Here is an 18,292-nt window from a genome sequence, read left to right on the forward strand (position 1 = left end):
GTAACAGACTCTGAGATGAACAGGCCGCATGCGGCGTTGTACGAGATGCCCAGCAACTGCGGCCTCGGTCTGGCCGCGAGTTCCGTCCAGGTAGGGCCTCGTGATGGCGCTAAATATGCCCGTGGCTGTGGGCAGCCACCCCCGCGGGGTGTATTCTTGCGACCGAGAACATGACCTGGGCGACCGATCGCCTCCGTACACATTCCTTGCCGGCAGCCCCGGAATCCTCCGCGAAGGCTGCAACGAGGAGAAGCTCCTCCACGCACTTTACTATTTACACCAGTCCACTCCGTGCCGGTTCATGGGTCTCCCCCTCCCACCTCACTCTCCTCTCCGCTGAACTCCCCTCACAACCCCACATCCAACCCCACCCCCGCGTTCGTACCTCTGTCAAGATGATGTCCGTCATGCCATCCCCCGCTGTCCACATCCCCATGCACCTGGACGCACAACGTCCTATCAAGGACGTTGAGTTCAACGAGGTGCGTCCCCGCCCCCCGGCTTCGGTACGATCCCATGCTGACAGACACCGACGTTGTCCCCCCAGCTGGGCAACTTGGACGAGGCAGTGGAACCCTTTGCTCAGTGAGTGCACTCGCCGTATCACTCTCTTTGACCGGGCCTCGTTGACCATCGCCTCGTGTAGACTGATACGAAAATCGGCGCGTTCTGTGAGACTTTACTGCACAATTCCGACCGGCTGCCCGTCGTCGGCTTCATGTGCGTCTCCCACGTGGTCACACGACCTGCCGCCGCTCATACCTGTACCTCAGGTGCCGACCTCCACGACCTCCACGACTTGCGCTCGCGCTCGCTGTTGTTTGTGCACAACCTCGTCGAGTCGCTCCGAGCGTCCGGGGTTAGTCCGCTACTAGGCTCGCATCGCGCGTCGGTTGCTTACCGTACTTGCTAGATCCCTGCTTCCTACCGTCTTCAGCCTGCTAGCTGCCAAATGTGTCTCGTCTGCGCGCTTCCCTCCGGCCTCGACGCGTCCAAAGTCAGGGCCGCGGCCTTTGCTGCCGTGCAGCACGCGAACCTCGACATCAAGTACGTCCCGTCCTCCCTCCCACCTCGGACAGAACTGACTGTGTGACCCGCTCCAGAGAGAAGGCCTTGCTTGCCGATCTTGAAGATGGCTACGCTCTCGTCATTACATGATCTCGCTCTCGTCACTCTCCTCGTCCTCAACCACGCTATAGCCCTTGCATCATCATTTTTGTTTATCTCGCGTCAACTTGTATCTATTACACGGATCACTCTGGATTATCTGGCAAATACTCATGGATTTCCTTCTTTCACTTCACATTGTGCTCCGCAGAGTGGTCTGTGTTTTGCCGGTTGCACGCGAATCGTCATCTTGTGACTCTCGTATTACGACCGACGGCTTCTCAGGCGTAGCAATCAAGCTCGAGATGCGATCATGGTCATTCTAGGCAACACGCCTACTACATGTCCCGTGGCACTGCATCGAGGCCAATGCGCGTAATTGTCAGTGGACTACCAGGGGCTTGGTAGCTTCGCGGACGTCAGCCGAGGGCCCACAGGGGCGAGAAGGTCGCCCGCGCGAGGCTCACGAGGCGCGTCTTCCGCGCAGCTGTCTGGCATACCGGCCTTCGTGACTACTCGCCACCATTCGCGACTGCCCTCGACGGCGTGCTGCGTTCACACCGAGGTGCACGCTGTGGCGAGTGGCGGCCACATGGGCTTTCTAGCTCAGCGAATGACGTGCCTTTTCACGGATCGTATCACGTCCAGGATTCACGCGGCGCGCATCTATGACCAATTGTGCTCGCCGGAACGGTCAGCTGGCGTGTTGCGGATTTCCGGTCCTCCACCGTTAGCGCAGAAGGCTCTGTATACACGGCTCGGACACATGTCCTGCCTCGCCGCTGGAACGTCGGGGCGCAAGCTGTGCAGGCGGGACCGAAGCGACGCGGCGGGAGGACCGACGCGTCCCAGCCTCGGACCGCCGCGTCTCGGGCCCGGAAGCGGTCCTTTCATTTTGGGACGCGCCGGCGCCGGAGCACGGCCGAGACGCGCACTTGTGCGCTGCTGGCACTTCCCCGGCCGGTGCTTAACCGGCGAGTGCCGGCCCCTAAAAGCACGCGCCTGTTGGCGGGATCGAAAAAGTCGTTCAGGGCGTCCACCTCTTCTCTCCGACCACGTCCTCCTCCTCCATGGCTCCTCTCGCGGATTTCCTGCTCTCGCGCCTCCATCTCGCGTCTATCAAGCTTCCTTATGAGTTGACGCACTATGTGCCCGGGAAGACGTTGCTGTCGACCCCGCAGGAGGTCTTCCCGACCCTTGTCGCGTATCTCGTCATCATCTTCAGTATCCAGGCATGGATGAAGGATAGGCCCGCGTATAAGCTGCAGTTCCTCTTCCGCGTCCACAACGCGTTCTTGAGCAGCGGGAGTCTCCTGCTCGTTCTGTGCATGTTGGAGGAGGTCATCCCGAAGTACCTCGAGCACGGTACCTTCTGGGCACTATGCCACGACGATATGTGGACCTCTGTGAGTCGCTGGCATCGTCTGCTTTGCTGAGTAGCACTAACAGGCGCGTGTAGAGACTCGAATTCTACTACATGATCAACTATTACTTCAAGTACATCGAGCTCATAGACACCGTATTCCTCGCCCTTAAGAAGAAGCCCCTCGGTAAGTGACGCGTTCACCATGCCGTCTATGACCGCTAACGGCGCTTGCAGCCTTCCTCCATGTCTTCCACCACTCCGCAACGGCTCTCCTATGCTATACTCAACTTAACGGGAAAACTAGTGTTGTGAGTGCCACGTCGCTTGACTACCGTGCCTGGCGCATCTAACGCGATGCAACAGCAATGGGTCCCTATTTCCATCAACCTCACGGTTCATGTGATCATGTGTAGGTTCAGCGCTGTCGTCACGATGACGTCGACTCATTCGTTTTGCAGACTACTACTACTACGCGACTGCTGGTGGTGCCAGGATATGGGTATGCATGCAGTATCTATCTTACAGGGATTCAACTGACTCTCGCCACAGTGGAAGAAATACCTCACGTCGTTCCAGATTGGGCAGTTCATCATCGACCTCTTCGTCGTCTACTTTGCCAGTACGTGCTAAATTCGCCTTGATTTCGAACTGGCCGGCTGACAACTGGGGCACAGCGTACTCGTACTACGCCGCCAACTACTTCCCCAACCTGCCGAACATGGGTAGCTGCGCTGGCACGGAGACGGCTGCTGTCTTCGGCTGCGTGTTGCTTTCGAGCTACCTCCTGCTGTTCATCCAGTTCTACATTGCGACGTACAAGAAGCCCGCAGGGAAGAAGGCTGTTGCGAACGGCAAGGCGAACGGCGCCGCTAACGGGTACGTGTCATTTGGCCGGCGCTCCAGCGCATGCTAATCTGTGTTATCTGCAGCCTCAAAACCGAGTGATCGCCTCCTGGTGCACTATGCATCCGGTCGATGTGACGCTCGTCATTCCCACACCGCGTTGACGTGGCGGTACTGTTGATACCCTAAAGCCGCCCCGTCAATGTAATTGACCCGGCCCTTCGCTTCATCGTCTTTCTTTCATTATATTTTACCGTAGATCACGATAGTTGTAAACCGGGCGCCCTTGCGGAGAGCGTTGGGCAATGACGAATCAAGCAGAGGAGCGATGAAGACAAGGTCCTACCGCTGTGTGATGGCGTGTCTCGTCGAGTGGAAATCTGTCCAGTGCACAAGCGGGGGGAACATGAGGCTCCTTCTGACTGGGTCTCCGGTATATTGTAAGTACGCCGCATCGTTCGATGTTCTGGTTCTCTTCCAACGCCTAAACCATGTCGCGAACCAGTCATCGCAGGCACGTTGTAAAATGCGCAAGCGCTTCAATGAAGTAGAGCCTCTATAGAAGGTCTACGGGACTACCCTTGTCCGCCAACCACATCGCGCAGATGACCTCCGCGAAGCGCAACAACCAAGCACCCACATACGCCTCCTGCATATTCAGGGCATCAGACTTCTATGGACAGTGAACGTCGCCGCGGGCAGGCTCCGTTCTGCCAATAGGAAGACGAACCGTGGATTGGCAGGCTTCTTGGCGGACTAAGGATCGCCGGCACCCCATGCTGAGGTCGGTAGACGGACACACAGTGAGGAAGCATACTGCAAGCTCGTTGTCGACCTTGTATATGTTTAGCGTGCGTAGGATGCCATTTTTTGGCCTTTCATAGTCATCCACTTGCTTACAACGCGCTTTCAGATCTCCCAGAGGTAGTGAGATGCTCATTGGTATTTCTCTCTTATATCCTCGCAAGCACCTGTAGGTCCACTTCACTCGGCATAAGCAAAGTGGACAGTTATGGTTCCAAGTGTTTGAATTGCTAAGCCTATTATAGGATACTTCAGTTCTTTACCGTGTCTCAGCGGTTGGGTTGGGCCACGATGAAACTGTCGAGGAGGTGTTGGACGCGGACGAGCATTGCCACACCTTCAAGATCGAGGATAGGCTTCAATAGCATTTGAAGCCGACTGGCGCGGATGCTCCTCACTCGTTGAAAGACGTATTACTTGACGAGGATGCCAAGGCGGAGTCACATACCCAGAAGACTCTGATAAATGACTTGGATGCAACGCATGCTGATCAAGGGCGTCGGTTTCCAACGCCATTCCGATGAGCATCCGCCAGCCTGTAGTCGTCACCTCATCACCCACTCTGGCTCAGTCATGCTAGACACGCCCGGCGCCTTACTCCCGTGCTGTAACGCATATAGAGCTGGTGCGACGAGGTCAAACCCACGCTACCCAGGAACGCACGGAAATGAAGTCGACGCCGAGTCAGCGGCTCTAGTGCAGATTCCAATGCGGCCTTAGTTGCGATGGCTGCGAGATCAGCACTTGCAACAATACGGGTGGTAACCACAGGGCGATGACACTAGTGCAGCTGTTATAATTGCGCGAAACGTCAGAGCTGTCAGGGTTGGTAGGAGGAGTGAGCGAGATCCACGTGGGCGGCATGTGGGTCCGCGGCGCGCCGTGGAAACGCCCGTGGCCGGCGAGCCTGGCCACCCGCCACCGACCCTGGCCACTGGGGCGGGTCGCACTCTCTCATTCGCCCCTCCTCCGTCCGTTGCTTGATTGCCATGTTGTGAGCCCGCTCAATCATCCGCCGGTATATCCAAGCCCTGTCTCAAATACCCTTCCATACCCCGCCCCCAATTTACCCTCCTTTGTCGCGCGCCGCGCATATATCCCCCTCTCAACATCAGCCACAGCGCGATATCTCTGAGTCTACGCCCACCACAGTCCACTCGACGCGCCGGTGCTCGTGCTCTTTGGACACCCCTCCATTCCGGCTTAATACCTCGTGCCTGTCTAGTCTAGTCGACGTCCCCGCGCTACCAGTGGTGCCCCCTCGAAGACCCGATTAGACCGCGCGCCGTCGCCCGCGAGGATCGGGACCGCAAGCATGGACAGGGAATTCTACGTATCTGTCGAGCTCTACGTCTCTGCGAAAGCAGCCGCGGCGCTGAAGAAGGTGGGTTTCATCCAGTCCCACGTCTCCCCGATCTCGGCTACGACCACCTTGCTGATCTACCTCCCCTGGGGCCTGGGATCATCGCACACTCATTTAGCCGCCCACTAAGAAGTCCTCAGACAAACGCGACCACAACCCCCGCGCCGCGTCCACTAGTGGTGATGCCGCGCAGAAGAAGATCAAAGGTGCGTGTGTGGGGGCCTAGTTTGCGCGCGACGCGTGCTTATAAGTGCCTCCGGTCGAGTAGAGAAGACAAGCTGGCTTGGGATCGGGCGCAGCTCTGCGGGTGCAGGCCAGTGGAGATCGGCGCGTTGCAAGCTCGTGGAGGAGGAAGAGGGCTGCTTGCTGAACCTATATGTGGACGTCAGTATGTCTCCTCCGTGTCTTTGAGCGCGCGTACTGAACGCGAGCTACGCAGGACACTATCTTATACCGATCTATCTATATGTACCTGCTGAACCATACAGATATCCGCCCCGTCCATCGGTCGCTGTTCGAGAGGCGGAACTGCCTCGGCATTTTCCCTGTCGCGTAAGTCTGGCCCATTCCCATGGGACGACGCATCACTGACGTCCCCTTGCAGCGGCCAGATGCGCGGCGCGGCGTCGAATGCGGAGCCGCTGTATATCCAGTTCGAGGACGAGGAGACGTCAAATACCTGGCTCGCGCTGCTGCGCTCATACGCCATGCCGGAGGTGTACGGCCGCTGGCTTTCGCCCGAGGACGGCGGCCTCTACCGCATGTGGAGGCAGGTCGACCTGATGTGTATCCAGGGGCGGAACCTCGGTGTGACGCGTGTGCTCTCGGACGAGCCCTCGGTTGCAGACCTCGACGGCAAGCCGGACGTGGACGCGATCGACATGGACGTGTATTGCGAGATATTTGTGAACGGCACGCTTTGCGGGCGCACGACGGTGAAGAAGGGCATCGGCTCCCCAGACTGGCACGAGCGGTTCGTCCTACCTGACTTGCCGCCATTCGAGAATCTGGAGATTGTGGTCTGGCGGGAGAAGCGGCTTGCGAAACCCACTATAATCGGTACCGTCGTCATCGTGCTGGTCAACTTCCGGCGCGGGGAGACGGTGGAGGGGTGGTTCCCTGTACTGCATGGGGGACAGGCGTCCAGCACGCAGGCTGGGGAGATGAGGCTCAAGGTCCGGGTGGATGAGTACGTGCCGTCTTGATACAATTTCGGCTGTTGCTGACGTGCTCGCAGGGAAATCATCCTACCACACCATGTGTATGGCAAACTGCTGAAGGTATGCACATCTTTTGCGCATATAGCCAGACTGGTTCCACCTTGACGCTTGCTTCGCAGACGCTGCACTCTCGAAATCATCTTGATTGGATGCGCGAGCTTGAGACGCGGCTCAAGATGAAGAACGTGAACAACAACATCATGTCGATCGCGATAGCCAAGAACGTGCTGCTCGAGAATATCATGGAGCTCGCAGACCGCGAGGTCGACGGCACATTGTCGTGTGAGTCGGGAAGTATATTATCGGAGAACGAACACTGACCACCTTCACGCATACAGCGCACAATACTCTATTGTAAGTGGTCGCAGAACTTGTTTCAGGAAGCGTGTATATTAACTACTTCCGGTAGCCGGGGCAACACGGTGTTCACCAAGACAGTGGAGCTATACATGTCCTGGTACGGCATGCCCTTCCTGGAGGCCAGTGTAGGAGCGACGATCCGGCGGCTCTGTGCCGAGAAGGTCGCGATCGAAGTCGACCCGGTCCGCATCGGCAAGGGCCCGAAGGCAATAGAGAAGAACGTGGAGCTGCTCGTCGCGTGGTGTCGGGAGTTTTGGGACCACATCTACGAGGCGCGGACGCAGTGCCCTCCGTAAGTGTGCATTTCATTCGTGATCTCAACCATGATGGGCTAAGCGGATCATTACAGGGAGCTCCGGCGCATGTTTGAGCACATACGGCGGCTCGTGGAGAGCCGGTATCGGATACGAGATGACAAGAACCACGACCTACCATGGCAAAGCGTGTCTGCGTTCTGCTTCCTGCGCTTCATTGTCCCAGCGATACTGCACCCACATCTCTTCGGTCTCCTGCCCGGTACGTTGAGCCGTTAGCAGACAATTCGAATGTGCTGACCTTGGCATGTTCGTGCAGGTCTACCGGATGTTCCGGTCCAGCGTAGCCTAACGCTGATTGCGAAGGTGGTCCAAAGTCTAGCGAATCTTAATCCGGTAGGCTTCTACGTTCGCGCTAGAGTAGATCCGGCATTTGCTGACAGAAGATGTGTAGACTGTGCAGAAAGAGGACTACATGCGCGGCGTCAAGGACTTCCTGAACGACAGCCTGCACGCCATGATTGACTACATCCTCGTCGTCTCCACCCCGGAGACCGGTAACAAGGGTCCGAGCACGCCGCTCTCGTCCGACAAACATGAGCGCCTGCGCATCATGAACGCCCTCCGGCAGCGCAGCGCGACCGCCCCCGTCCTCCACCGCGAGGCGATCCCGCTTCTGCCATACATGCTCGATATCCCGCGGCACCTCGCCGTCGTCACCTCCGTCGTCGTGCGCTATTCGCGGACGCAGAACTTCCAGGCCGCGAAGTCGAGCGCCAGCAGCAATAGCAACGGGGGCAGTACGGACGACCGGTTCTTCGCCGAGTTCTGTTCGCGCTGTATGGAGGTCGAAGAGCAGGCACTCTTCCGCGTTAGTAAGCTCGCGGCGAGGCCACGTCGGCAATACTCGGAGCCCGCCATCTTCCCCCTCCCCCGCGTGCCCAGCATGCCCACGAATATCCCCCTCCCGCCCTCGCCGTCGTCACCGTTGAAGTCTCCTCTACGCGGGCGCAAGATCTCGTCGGCCAGCCCTCGTCTCAAGTCACGCAAGTCGGGCCGACCGTCTACAGCACCGTCCAACAGTGAGGATTCCCAGGACAGCCCGACTAGAGCGTCCCTTCAGGGACCTCCCACGCCTTCCTATCCCGAACCACGCAGACTCTTCGAGCCCCCACTCCCTTCGCCCCTTCCATCGCCACTCAGGGAGGCGGCCGAAGAGCATTCGCGATCTGTGCGAACGCACCACCCTCGCTCGACCTCAACAGACTCCCCTCTTGCCCGGAAGCGCGTCCAAGACCCGCTCATGTCGCCCACCTCCGAGAGCTCCGTCGAGCTCGCGGACGACCCCGGCAAGCGGCGCAGAAACATCTTCCGCTCTATCTTGACGAGGCGCTAGTCGCCGCCGCTCCCGTTCGTTCGTTCTTGACTCTGGTTGTCGTGCGTTGCTCTGTCCTCGGTGCTTGCTCGAGTGTATTACTACCATTAGTTGTCGCTGTCTTGTACTTCGTATACATCCGATAGATACAGTCCATGGTACACACAAAACACGGAATCGGGCGATCAGAGCGTGCGTTTCTCCGCCAACGCCGCATCTGCCGCAAGCGGCTTCTGCAGGAGCTTCTGTGCCTCCACCGCGACCTCCTCCGACGTACTGCGTATCGTGATGCGAGACAGCTGTGAAGAATGTGAGACGCGCTAATCCCACCCCGACCGTTGAGACACGCACCTTTGCCTCCCTGTTCGGTTCCAACCGCAGCAAGCACCCGACCTTCCCGTCCGCCCCGGTGTGCACGATGCCCGCGGCGACGATGTTCGTCGGGTTCGGGTCGATGCCGTCCAGAATCTGGAACCCGAAGCCCGCGACGACCTCGCGCTGCCGCGCGGTGTCGACATGGCCCGTCGCGTCGAGCGCGATGGGGAAGATGCTCTGCGCCTCGCGCGGCGGGCCCCCAATGAGCTTCCAGCGCTCGAAGAAGTCCGCAGCCCCGAGCTTGACGCCCTCGAGGAACTTCGTGACGACGATGGGCAGGCGCACCGCGATCGCCTGCTGCGAGCCCGCGAGGAAGGAGACGACGAGCACGGGCGGCGCGCGGAACACGCGCTTGCACTCGACCTGCACGATCTGCTGGATCTGCGTGCGCGGCGCGAGCGTGCTGGGCGCGATCTTCACGAACGAGGCCGAGAGCGCGTCCGCGTCGTCCGTGTGCAGCGAGGTGGTGAAGGACGTGAGTGGGGCGGAGATCTTGTTCCCGATGTAGATCGCGACCTGCCCGACGGTGCCCTGGTAGCGCGACTTGATGCCGACCTGGATCTGCACGTCCTCGTAGAGCACGCCGTCGGCGGCGAAGACGAGCTTGTCGAACCAGCGGTCGACGTTGGCGCCGGCGGTGAGGCGCGGGATGCCCTTGGCGACGAGCATGGCGGACGGGTCGGCAGAGGGGGAGATGGCGACGGGGGAGGAGGTGAGATCGAGGCCCGCAAGCGAGCTGGCGATGTCTTGAGAGACGTCGCCGTTGGAGTTGGATGCGTGTCCGTTTGTGTCTAGCAGCGTAGGCTTGCGTGTTAGCTTGGAGGGCTGGCGCTCCAAGGTGCCGGCGGCGTGCGGCTGCTTCTTGTTAAGGCGGTTGATGAGTGCGCTCTCACGTGGAGGGAATGGAGGGATCTCCTCGCAGACATTTTGGAGCAGGTCGTCCTCGTCTGGCCGTTGCGCGATCGCGTAGAATTCGCAGGCGCGCTGCTGCAGGTCGACGTCCAGGACGTGCCGGTAGCGCTCGAAGACGTTCACAAGCTGGGCCTTGATCTCGGGGAAGACGTTCACCCACTTGATGTACGTTGATAGGAGCATTGCTCGTGTAGGGGCCATGCAGAACTGCGATTTGGCGTGGAGTACCTGGAACTGCTCGATGGGACTGTACCCTGACTCGTTCGCAATGAGGTGTCCGTATTCTCCGAGAATGTAACCTGGCGGATATTTAGTTTTTATTCTGCCTGGATTAGATCAACACACATACCGCCCACTTTCACCAAGCTCTCATGCGACGATGGCGACTTGAGATACTCGAAGACGACCTTCGCCGCATACGCCTGCAGATCCTCCGTGTTCGTGACGATCTGGACGACGCGATACCACACCTCCTCGCCGACGTGGTCGCCAGCCGCGCTGAGCAGCTCCAAGATCGTGTCGACATACCACTTGTAGGTGCCCGCGTACTTCTCGGTCAAGATGGCGATCTTTAGGACCATCTCTTCTCGGAGACCGTAGTCTGCGACCTTCAGATACCGGAGAAGCTCGCCTACGATGAGCTCCGAGTTGTCGACCTCGCACATGCTGTAAAGGAGGTCCAGGGCTCGCCGCCGCACGGAAATATCCTTGTCACGGAGGGACAGGATGATCGTGCCCTGGTGAGCCTTGATAGCACTGAGGTTCTCTGTTCGCGCCGCCAGATGTGCCATGGTGTCGAGACCGAGGTATCGGACGTTCGTCTCCTTGGAGCTAATGAATCTCGCGAGTAGTACAGCGGCAGTGTTCACAAGAGGCGAGTTCGTGTCCAGATGAATGGCGAGATTAATCGCTTCGAAAAGGACGGCGTGTTGAGCGTTATTGTGTTGTACATTCCGTGAGGGTTCATTGCAGTTGTTCATGACTGTTTGCAAGACCTCTTGCAGCATGACTTGCAACGTCGGGTCATCTAATCACAGTGATGTTAGAGGTAAGCGTTGGAAGTCGCATAACAAAACGTACCGGAAGGTGGGTAATACTGTAGTAGTCGGAGGAGTTTGACTTGCAGCCAGGGTATAGGTACCTTGTAATAGGAGTACGTTGCTGCGTATTCATGCTCGACCACGAGCTATCATATGATTGTTATTGACATGAATATCAAGATGTTGTCAGAGCACTCACGCGGTTGAGCCGGTCGACGGCCTTCTGGTAACAGATGGTAAATGCCTCCAGATGATCTTGAGCCAGAGCCAAGATCAAACTAGTGACGCAAAGTACTACTCCCTACGCTTATGTCAAGACAAGCAACGCATGATATAATATTTCTCCTTACGAGGTCTGGGTCATCCATTATCGACACTATGCGGAGGGCCCATTCCTGTGCAGGAATGACATCGGGGTGTTTCCGATATAGCCTCAGCAGTGTCAGTGCCGCCTTCTTCCTCACGAAGGTCCCTGATGTACTGTCATGATGGTAGGCCACAGGTGAGCAAGGAGCAGAGCGGTCTATGCCCGCATACTCACGGAGAAATCAATAGACGGTGGACGTCTTCAGCAAGTGCCTCCGCCATTTCCTGGCTACCGACGTTGGCGATGGCATGTAGTGCCAAACAGTTATGGATTTCGTTGTTATCATTGAGGTCTTTCCGGATGGAGTTGACCACAAGCCGCAAGAAATCGGAGTTCTCGTGCATGAGTAGCGTCACAGCGAGGTAGCCCTATACGAAGCCGTGTAAGTTGCGGCGCGTCACTTCAGGTTCCAGGATTTTGACAAGCTCACGATCTGCTTCTCGCTGTACTTTGAACTTGATATCAAGTTGACAGCCTCCATGTGGCCTACGTCCACCTTGTATCCCAGGATATATGTGAAGATGACCTTCGCAACATACCTGAGGGTAGTGGGAATGAGTATACGTTCGATGGCACAGACAGCTCTATCATCTCACTTCTTCTTCTGATATCCGTCCAAGTTACCGTCTACGCAGACTTCAGTATCTAACCCCATAGTATCGTAAGCGACGTACCCTTGAACCGTTTCCGTATGTTGGCCATCTCCTTGTTAATCCGCTTCTCTTCGAGTTCGCGGACGCGCGCACCGCGGATGTCCGCGATGAACTAGCAACATATGGGTCGGTTATGTTCATACGGCATATAGATTTCTACGCACCTGCGTCAGCCCTCGCATATTGGTCGCCATGGTGGTATATCGTTAGTGCGGGGGTACCGCGGGTCGTAACTTCAGGATTGCGGGGTAGCGGGAGCGTCAATGACGATTGCGCGAAGCACAGCAGCAGATGAGGATGAGCAACCAAAGCGACTAGCCAGGTCAGCTCATAGACAGCAATTGAGCCAGAGAGAGGGCAGCAGAGTCCGAGGCAGCAGGACGCGTGCACGAGCAGAGCTAAGCAGCGAGTGCGTCGGAGGGACACCCTGATCGAAGCTGTCTACTTATTGCTCGTCACGTGCGTGTCATACGCTGCGCGCCCGACCGAGGACAGTCTTTATTGCTCTTTCGCTCAGCTCTCACTAGAGGGACTCGACTCGAGTCGCTGTGAGAGGGAGAGGCGAATTCCATTACACAATTTGTGGCTGCGAGTAGAGATTATAGTTCGTTACACTGACAAGACACTTTCTAGCGGCGGCTCAATGCGCCCACACTTCGAAACCCCATCTAATCCCACCACCTAATCCCACCCCTGCCTCGACAGCCGGCTGGGCGTGCCCGGCCGCGACGAGTACGTCGAGTTCATCCCGTACGGCGTCGAGTAGCCCGAGCGCGAGCCGCCGTACGGCGGGAGCCGCACGGACGCGAGTGACGGCGAGTCCATCGGCGTGCCCGGCCGCGAGTTGTTCTGCGACGCCATCGCGACGCGGAACGTGCTGTAGTGGTTCAGGATGCGCACGACGTCCATCGTCATCAGGTCGAGCTCCTTCATCTCCGTGTCCGACAGCGGCACGCGCGTCAGGTCCGCGTCCTCCTCGTCGCCCGACTCGTCCTCGCGCCCGCCGTCGTACGTGAGCGGCTTCCGGAACTGCTGCGCCTTGCGCTGCCGGCTCGCGATGATCCCCTGGAAGACACGCAGCATGCAGTCCTCCATCATCACCTTCAGCCGCTCCAGGTCGTCCAGCACGTCCATGCGCCCGATGACCGGCAGCCAGCTGTCGCACTCTAGCCCACGGGCGCCCACCGAGATGCGGTATGCACCAAAGAGGACGTAGGTCAGCGGGTCCAGACGGGTCGTGGCGACCAAGTACTTGTCCGCGTTTTGACCATTCGAGATGTTCTGGCGCTTCTCCATGAAGGCAACGATCTGCTTCTCGACGTGAGGGTGGTCGCTCCTGTCGTTCATCTGCTTCTTGCGATGGTTGACGCTCGAAGGGTGGACGATGACGGTCTGTCAGGCATAGTGAGTAACATTCAAGGTGAAAGTTTAGCCTTACGTACCTTGTCGACCGCAGTTCTGTAGGTCCTCTCTCCCGTGCGGATAGCGAACTTGGGCTGGCACGCGATCGCGATGAGAGCCGCGAGCAGCGGCAGCGACTCGTTGTGCTCATTGAGCGAGGGAGGCACGGACAGCGCCTCGCGCGAACGCGCCCCAGGCGGAACATACGCCATCTTGTTTGCGCCACCGGCGGAGATATCGACAACGCCAACGTCGTACAGCGCCTTCAACAGATGATCCTTGACCTTCTGGATGTTCAGCAGCGTCGGCTTCGACAGGAAGTTATCCTGGCAGAACCGATTCGCGGTCACGTAGTGCCCCTGGCTCTGCAGCGCCCACCACTCGCGGTACGCCCGCAGCGCGGCGAGCGTGTCCGAGCGGAACTCCTCGGGGGTCCAGAAGTTCTTCCGCGCCTGCGCCTCGGCCTTGACGTGCATCGGCGCAACGAACGGCTCGCGCGAGCCCATGATCGCCGCGAGAGTGAGAGCGGCGTCCAGGCAGCGGAAGAAGGCGCCGAACAGGACAAGACGTCCGAGGCGGACGTCGACAGGGAGCTGGAGCAGGACGTTGCCGAGGGAAGTGAGGTTGTTGTTGTCGTCGAGTGCACCGACCATGTGCAGGGACTGGATGGCAGCCTCGATGCGGTCAGGTGCGGGGGGCTCGATGGTCGCGGCGAGGACTCCCTGGATGGTCATACCGGGGAAGTTGAGCGCCTTGACGTGCATGACGACGTTCTCGAGGTCAACACGCTTCATCTCGACCGTCTGGTGAGGGTGCAACTCCTCTGCATGCCTGTGACTGAGGATACCGTAGTACTCTCCAGGACGGTGACGACCTGCACGACCCGCACGCTGATTGAGGTTCGAAGAACCGACCCACGCGGAGACGAGATTGGAGATGTGGCGCGCGGGGTCGTACCGCTGCTCCTTGACGCGCGCGGTGTCAACGACGTACACGACGTCAGGAATAGTGACGGAAGTCTCGGCGATGTTCGTGGAAAGGATGACACGGCGGATGCCCTTGGGGGGAGGTTCGAAGATGGCCTGCTGCTCGGCAACGGGGATGGTGGAGTGGAGGAGATGGATGCTGAATCGGCTGGTGTCGTTGAAGTCGAACCCAAGTGGTTTCGAGTTGTCGGTGAGGACACGACGGACGGCACTGATGTCGTCCCAGCCGGGCAAGAACACCAGCACGTGGCCGTCCTCTGACTTCCTGAGGACATGGGCAATCGTGAGGGCAACGAGGGGCACGGGCAGGTCGAGATCGTCTGTGTCGCGAGAGTGCTCCCTGATGGTCGGGGTAGACGAGCGGGAATTGTTGAAACCCAGAGTCGAGACTCCGGGGGCATCGGGGCCGAGCTCCTGTGTCAAATACTTCCGCACGGATTCTTCCCTAAAGACCCACGACGTCTGAGCGATCTTCGACAGCTCCGGCACGAAGTCATCGAGGAAGTTCTTCTGGACAGGAAACGCGCGTCCGGGGATCTCGACGACGCCGGCGGGCTTGCCGTGCTCGTCGGGGAAGTACGTCCGGAAGAGAGTAGAGTCAATGGTCGCGCTCATGAGCACGATCTTGATTGGCTTCTTCTGCGCTCTCCGCTCCGCGAGGAGTCGCTTCAAAACGACGAGCATCAGATCGATGTCGACATCGCGCTCGTGCACCTCATCGACGATGACGTGGGTGATGTCGTCCATGCTGCTGCGCGAAGAGGAGTCGAGCAGCGCGCTCTGCATCTTGCGCAAGAAGACACCGGTGGTGCAGTAGGTGACGCAGCCGTTAGGTTCGGGAGTCTTCGACTCGAATCGGACCTGGTAACCAACGGAGCCGCGTCCGCAAGTCTCTCCGCGCTCCTTCGCGACACGTTCCGCTACACTGATTGCAGCGATACGACGGGGCTGAGTACATATGATGTTGCACTTCGCGCCCTCGCCTCTGTCGATGTATTCGTCCAAGATGAGCTGAGGGATCTGCGTGGTCTTGCCGGAACCGGTCGCTGCCATGCAGATTGTGACATCGTTTTCGTTGATGTGCTTCAGCAGCTCCTCGGATTTGGTGAAGACAGGCAGAGTGGCACGGGTGTTCCGGATAGCCTCCAGCTGAGGGTTCGTCAAGTACGCCTGCCTACGGTTGGAGAGCGTCTGAGACTTCTCCGCCAGGAACATCGCTGACGGCGGCGGTCGCCGATAGCCACCCGCCTGTTGTCCTTGAGTCGACTCTCCGTCGTCGGGATTTGTGCGATTGGGTCTGTTCTTGTAGAGCGTGCTCCGCTTGATGTCGTCCTTGAGATTGCCAATCCTGTCTTCGAGGACTTCATCGGCCTGGAAGAGAACCGAAGGAGCCATTCCCAGGTCCTTGCCCTCCTTGACGTCCTTCACGAACTCCTGCCAGATGTCCTTGTCGCAACTCTCCAGGTACTGGACGACATCGGTGTAGCACTTCATCATCGACTCCTTCTTCGACGCACCCTTGCCGAAGCCGATACGCCGGTCGCCTACAATCATATCAGCCTGCCAGTAGGAGCGTGTAGGCTGCGCATATACGATGTCCGGCTTCGAAAAGCGGAAGCGACGACAGTAGTAGTCCATGAAATGACGCGCTTTCTCGTAGTCGACGACAGAACCGTCAGAGAGCGTCGTTTCGAGAGCGGTGGGGCCCGCCTTTTCGGGCTGCTTCTCCTTCTTTTTCTCGAACTATGAGAGGTGAGTGATTTAGTTCGCGACTTGTTTTGGGGTCACGTACAACGCCAATGCTGTCCAGCTGGTACAGGGCGGAGAGAGCTGCAAGGTTATCTGCAACTTTCCTGTTAGAGTTGTCGCCAGTACCGACAATTTCACCGTCATCGAGCTTGACGGTAATAGTAGATCTAGACATGCAGGTGAGGCTCAAGTGCATGTGCAGCGCGGTGACGGCGATTACCTCCATACAGCTTGATCAACTCCTTCGACAACACCATGGGTGGCCACGAACTCCATCTGGCCTCCGGAGTTGTTCATGATGAAGTTGTTGAGCGGGGATTTCGGGTTGGTCTCGTGTATCTTTTTCAGGGGTTTCGTCCTGTACGTCTTCGTGATGTAGTCTTCATCGTGGAGAGGTCCAGAGAGAGGAGGAAGATTGGGCGTGTTCTTGCCCTTCCTTCGGCCTCCGCGACTACTGGCGTTGGCGTTGGAGGCGTTGTTCTTGTGCGCTCTGGCCAAGAGCGAAGAGCCGGCACCGCGGCCTCCTCCACGGAAGGGCTGGCGGGACGAACCTGCTGAGCCTTGGTCGACCTTGTGCATTTTGGCGGGGGGTTCCTCGGCGGAGGGGAAGTCTGACGTGCGCTTGGGGGACGCGGACTGCTTGACGGGGTTGGTCTGCTGGGCGTAAGGGCGGGATGATGATGCCGAGGGGGATGCGAGCGGAGAGGAAGGCTTGGGGAGGTTTAGTGGCATGAGAAGGCTGCGCCTGAGTCTCAAAGAGAAGGCAAGACGCATAAGGCTGGGGCAGCACAGACGAATCTGGGAGGCAGGGTTTGGCTGCGATGTGGGGGACGTCGAAATGTCAGACCGACCTGCTGCTCTCTTTACGAGAGTTTGCTCTTGCTCTGCACCACTTTCGAGGTTGCAAGAGGCTTTCTTTTGAGACGAGACTGTCTCTAGGGGACAGCAGAAGATGCGGGAGGATGGGGAACGTCGGAGAGAGCGAGGTGGAAGAAGCGACCTGGTCGCAAGGCTCAAGAAGCAATAGACGCCCGTTTTCGCAAAGACAAGCTGGAAGTTGCCGAATGAATGCCCTCACGCTCTCACACCGAGTGCCTGACGTCAGAACAAATCGAACAGAGGTTCTGTATCGTGGATCTGTATATGCGCGTGTACGGTAATAAATGCCAAATAGTCTACTAAGTACAACGATGACCCGTCTAGTGGTCGTGGGCCACCTCAGGCCATGCTGCCGCAGCCGACTCGATGCCCTGGAGATACTTTAGTTTAACAGCCGCCGTACGAAGCGCAGGCCAATCCTTTGCTGCTACAACACTCTCGATCTCCTGCAGAACCTCTTGAATTTTGGCTAGTGCAGAATTGTTGTAAGTGGCTAGTTTGTGGTGCCGTTATGCGAAATGATACACACCATCGTTCTGTTCTCTGATCTCAGCAACATCTTCCGGAGACTGGGCGTTCGCAAGGCCCTCACGGGCCTCCATGACTTCCATCAGGAGCTCCATGTCGTCTAGTTTGTCGGTCTCCTCGCCGGCATGACCTTCGCAAGCGAGGATGTATTCGGCTCTTCGCAGCGGGCTAGACAGCCGATGCAGGGCTTCGTTAACACGAGAAGACATCGCAGCTGCGATTGCTTGCTGGTCCTGGTGACAGATGCGCGAGCCATGAATATTCGCCGCTATTACGGCGGCACCACTAGGTGATAGGAGTCTGACTCACTGAAGGTCTTGACACCCATCTGTCTGGATGGACGACTGCCTGGACAGCTCTCAACTGTTGCTTCAACTGCGACACATCGACAACGAATGGGTTTGGCTCGTAGGGGGTACCCAACATCTCATGATATGTCATTGATTGAGGTATGGGTTCAATATACTGGCACTTCGAGCAGACAGGCAACGCAGTGGGCAGCGGCGCAGAGCACGATGGACAGAGCTTCGTGTGGCCTGTCGCATCGGTGTGGTTTCGCCGGACATTGATGGTGGTGGCGGGTGATGCATGTCTGAGTTGCGGTGGCCCTCTGCGAACTGCGTGGCGAAGAGGAGCGGGGCGAGCACGGAGGGCGAGGGAGGCGAGAGCACAGACGCGAAGCATAGCGGTGGTAAAGTTGAAGGGGTGAC

General features: G+C 58.1%; 6 protein-coding genes across 6 annotated transcripts; 3 read left to right on the forward strand and 3 right to left on the reverse strand.

Moving 5' to 3' along the window:
* The first annotated feature begins 296 nt into the window (after positions 1-296).
* TRAVEDRAFT_139713 (uncharacterized protein) lies at positions 297-1,303 on the forward strand. Its single transcript, XM_008034836.1, has 6 exons — positions 297-482; positions 548-585; positions 647-720; positions 774-859; positions 914-1,047; positions 1,104-1,303. The coding sequence occupies exons 1-6, from the start codon at positions 396-398 to the stop codon at positions 1,156-1,158; spliced, it is 474 nt and encodes a 157-aa protein (XP_008033027.1). The 5' UTR covers positions 297-395; the 3' UTR covers positions 1,159-1,303.
* An 834-nt stretch (positions 1,304-2,137) lies between these two features.
* TRAVEDRAFT_159174 (elongase of fatty acids ELO) lies at positions 2,138-4,049 on the forward strand. Its single transcript, XM_008034837.1, has 9 exons — positions 2,138-2,513; positions 2,567-2,657; positions 2,708-2,781; positions 2,837-2,882; positions 2,932-2,972; positions 3,023-3,092; positions 3,148-3,349; positions 3,403-3,756; positions 3,822-4,049. The coding sequence occupies exons 1-8, from the start codon at positions 2,178-2,180 to the stop codon at positions 3,416-3,418; spliced, it is 876 nt and encodes a 291-aa protein (XP_008033028.1). The 5' UTR covers positions 2,138-2,177; the 3' UTR covers positions 3,419-3,756; positions 3,822-4,049.
* A 1,232-nt stretch (positions 4,050-5,281) lies between these two features.
* On the forward strand, positions 5,282-8,713 carry TRAVEDRAFT_159178 (Rho GTPase activation protein; the record flags this gene model as incomplete). Its single annotated transcript, XM_008034838.1, has 12 exons — positions 5,282-5,504; positions 5,602-5,689; positions 5,752-5,867; positions 5,923-6,035; positions 6,088-6,672; positions 6,721-6,763; positions 6,823-6,985; positions 7,042-7,057; positions 7,113-7,355; positions 7,413-7,579; positions 7,637-7,713; positions 7,772-8,713. The coding sequence occupies exons 1-12, from the start codon at positions 5,436-5,438 to the stop codon at positions 8,711-8,713; spliced, it is 2,622 nt and encodes an 873-aa protein (XP_008033029.1). The 5' UTR covers positions 5,282-5,435.
* A 92-nt stretch (positions 8,714-8,805) lies between these two features.
* Positions 8,806-12,425, reverse strand: TRAVEDRAFT_159181 (Adaptor protein complex AP-2 alpha subunit). Its single transcript, XM_008034839.1, has 11 exons — positions 12,204-12,425; positions 12,061-12,151; positions 11,983-12,013; positions 11,817-11,925; positions 11,561-11,754; positions 11,370-11,499; positions 11,219-11,320; positions 11,060-11,165; positions 10,329-11,006; positions 9,044-10,278; positions 8,806-8,991 (listed from the first exon to the last, which is right to left on the reverse strand). The coding sequence occupies exons 1-11, from the start codon at positions 12,231-12,233 to the stop codon at positions 8,878-8,880; spliced, it is 2,820 nt and encodes a 939-aa protein (XP_008033030.1). The 5' UTR covers positions 12,234-12,425; the 3' UTR covers positions 8,806-8,877.
* A 121-nt stretch (positions 12,426-12,546) lies between these two features.
* Positions 12,547-16,815, reverse strand: TRAVEDRAFT_139724 (P-loop containing nucleoside triphosphate hydrolase protein). Its single transcript, XM_008034840.1, has 4 exons — positions 16,396-16,815; positions 16,219-16,342; positions 13,482-16,169; positions 12,547-13,431 (listed from the first exon to the last, which is right to left on the reverse strand). The coding sequence occupies exons 1-4, from the start codon at positions 16,752-16,754 to the stop codon at positions 12,721-12,723; spliced, it is 3,882 nt and encodes a 1,293-aa protein (XP_008033031.1). The 5' UTR covers positions 16,755-16,815; the 3' UTR covers positions 12,547-12,720.
* A 506-nt stretch (positions 16,816-17,321) lies between these two features.
* TRAVEDRAFT_159185 (Co-chaperone Hsc20) lies at positions 17,322-18,266 on the reverse strand (the record flags this gene model as incomplete). The annotated part of the gene is made up of 3 exons (XM_008034841.1): positions 17,322-17,523; positions 17,584-17,815; positions 17,892-18,266. The coding sequence occupies 3 exons, from the start codon at positions 18,264-18,266 to the stop codon at positions 17,375-17,377; spliced, it is 756 nt and encodes a 251-aa protein (XP_008033032.1). The 3' UTR covers positions 17,322-17,374.
* Positions 18,267-18,292: the final 26 nt, after the last annotated feature.

Source organism: Trametes versicolor, assembly GCF_000271585.1.
Source record: "Trametes versicolor FP-101664 SS1 unplaced genomic scaffold TRAVEscaffold_1, whole genome shotgun sequence".
Classification (NCBI taxonomy): Eukaryota; Fungi; Basidiomycota; class Agaricomycetes; order Polyporales; family Polyporaceae; genus Trametes; species Trametes versicolor.

Coding starts and splice junctions, on each gene's coding strand:
- TRAVEDRAFT_139724 (XM_008034840.1), bottom strand. CDS start 16,754: ATGCACAAGGTCGACCAAGGCTCAGCAGGTTCGTCCCGCCAGCCCTTC. Junction 16,343..16,395: donor GTTGATCAAGCTGTATGGAG/GTAATCGCCGTC, acceptor CTGCATGTCTAG/ATCTACTATTACCGTCAAGC. Junction 16,170..16,218: donor AGCTGGACAGCATTGGCGTT/GTACGTGACCCC, acceptor CACCTCTCATAG/TTCGAGAAAAAGAAGGAGAA.
- TRAVEDRAFT_159174 (XM_008034837.1), top strand. CDS start 2,178: ATGGCTCCTCTCGCGGATTTCCTGCTCTCGCGCCTCCATCTCGCGTCT. Junction 2,514..2,566: donor ACGACGATATGTGGACCTCT/GTGAGTCGCTGG, acceptor AGGCGCGTGTAG/AGACTCGAATTCTACTACAT. Junction 2,658..2,707: donor CCTTAAGAAGAAGCCCCTCG/GTAAGTGACGCG, acceptor CGGCGCTTGCAG/CCTTCCTCCATGTCTTCCAC.
- TRAVEDRAFT_159181 (XM_008034839.1), bottom strand. CDS start 12,233: ATGGCGACCAATATGCGAGGGCTGACGCAG. Junction 12,152..12,203: donor ATATGCGAGGGCTGACGCAG/GTGCGTAGAAAT, acceptor ATATGTTGCTAG/TTCATCGCGGACATCCGCGG. Junction 11,500..11,560: donor CACCGTCTATTGATTTCTCC/GTGAGTATGCGG, acceptor CCATCATGACAG/TACATCAGGGACCTTCGTGA.
- TRAVEDRAFT_139713 (XM_008034836.1), top strand. CDS start 396: ATGATGTCCGTCATGCCATCCCCCGCTGTCCACATCCCCATGCACCTG. Junction 586..646: donor GCAGTGGAACCCTTTGCTCA/GTGAGTGCACTC, acceptor CGCCTCGTGTAG/ACTGATACGAAAATCGGCGC. Junction 721..773: donor CTGCCCGTCGTCGGCTTCAT/GTGCGTCTCCCA, acceptor CCTGTACCTCAG/GTGCCGACCTCCACGACCTC.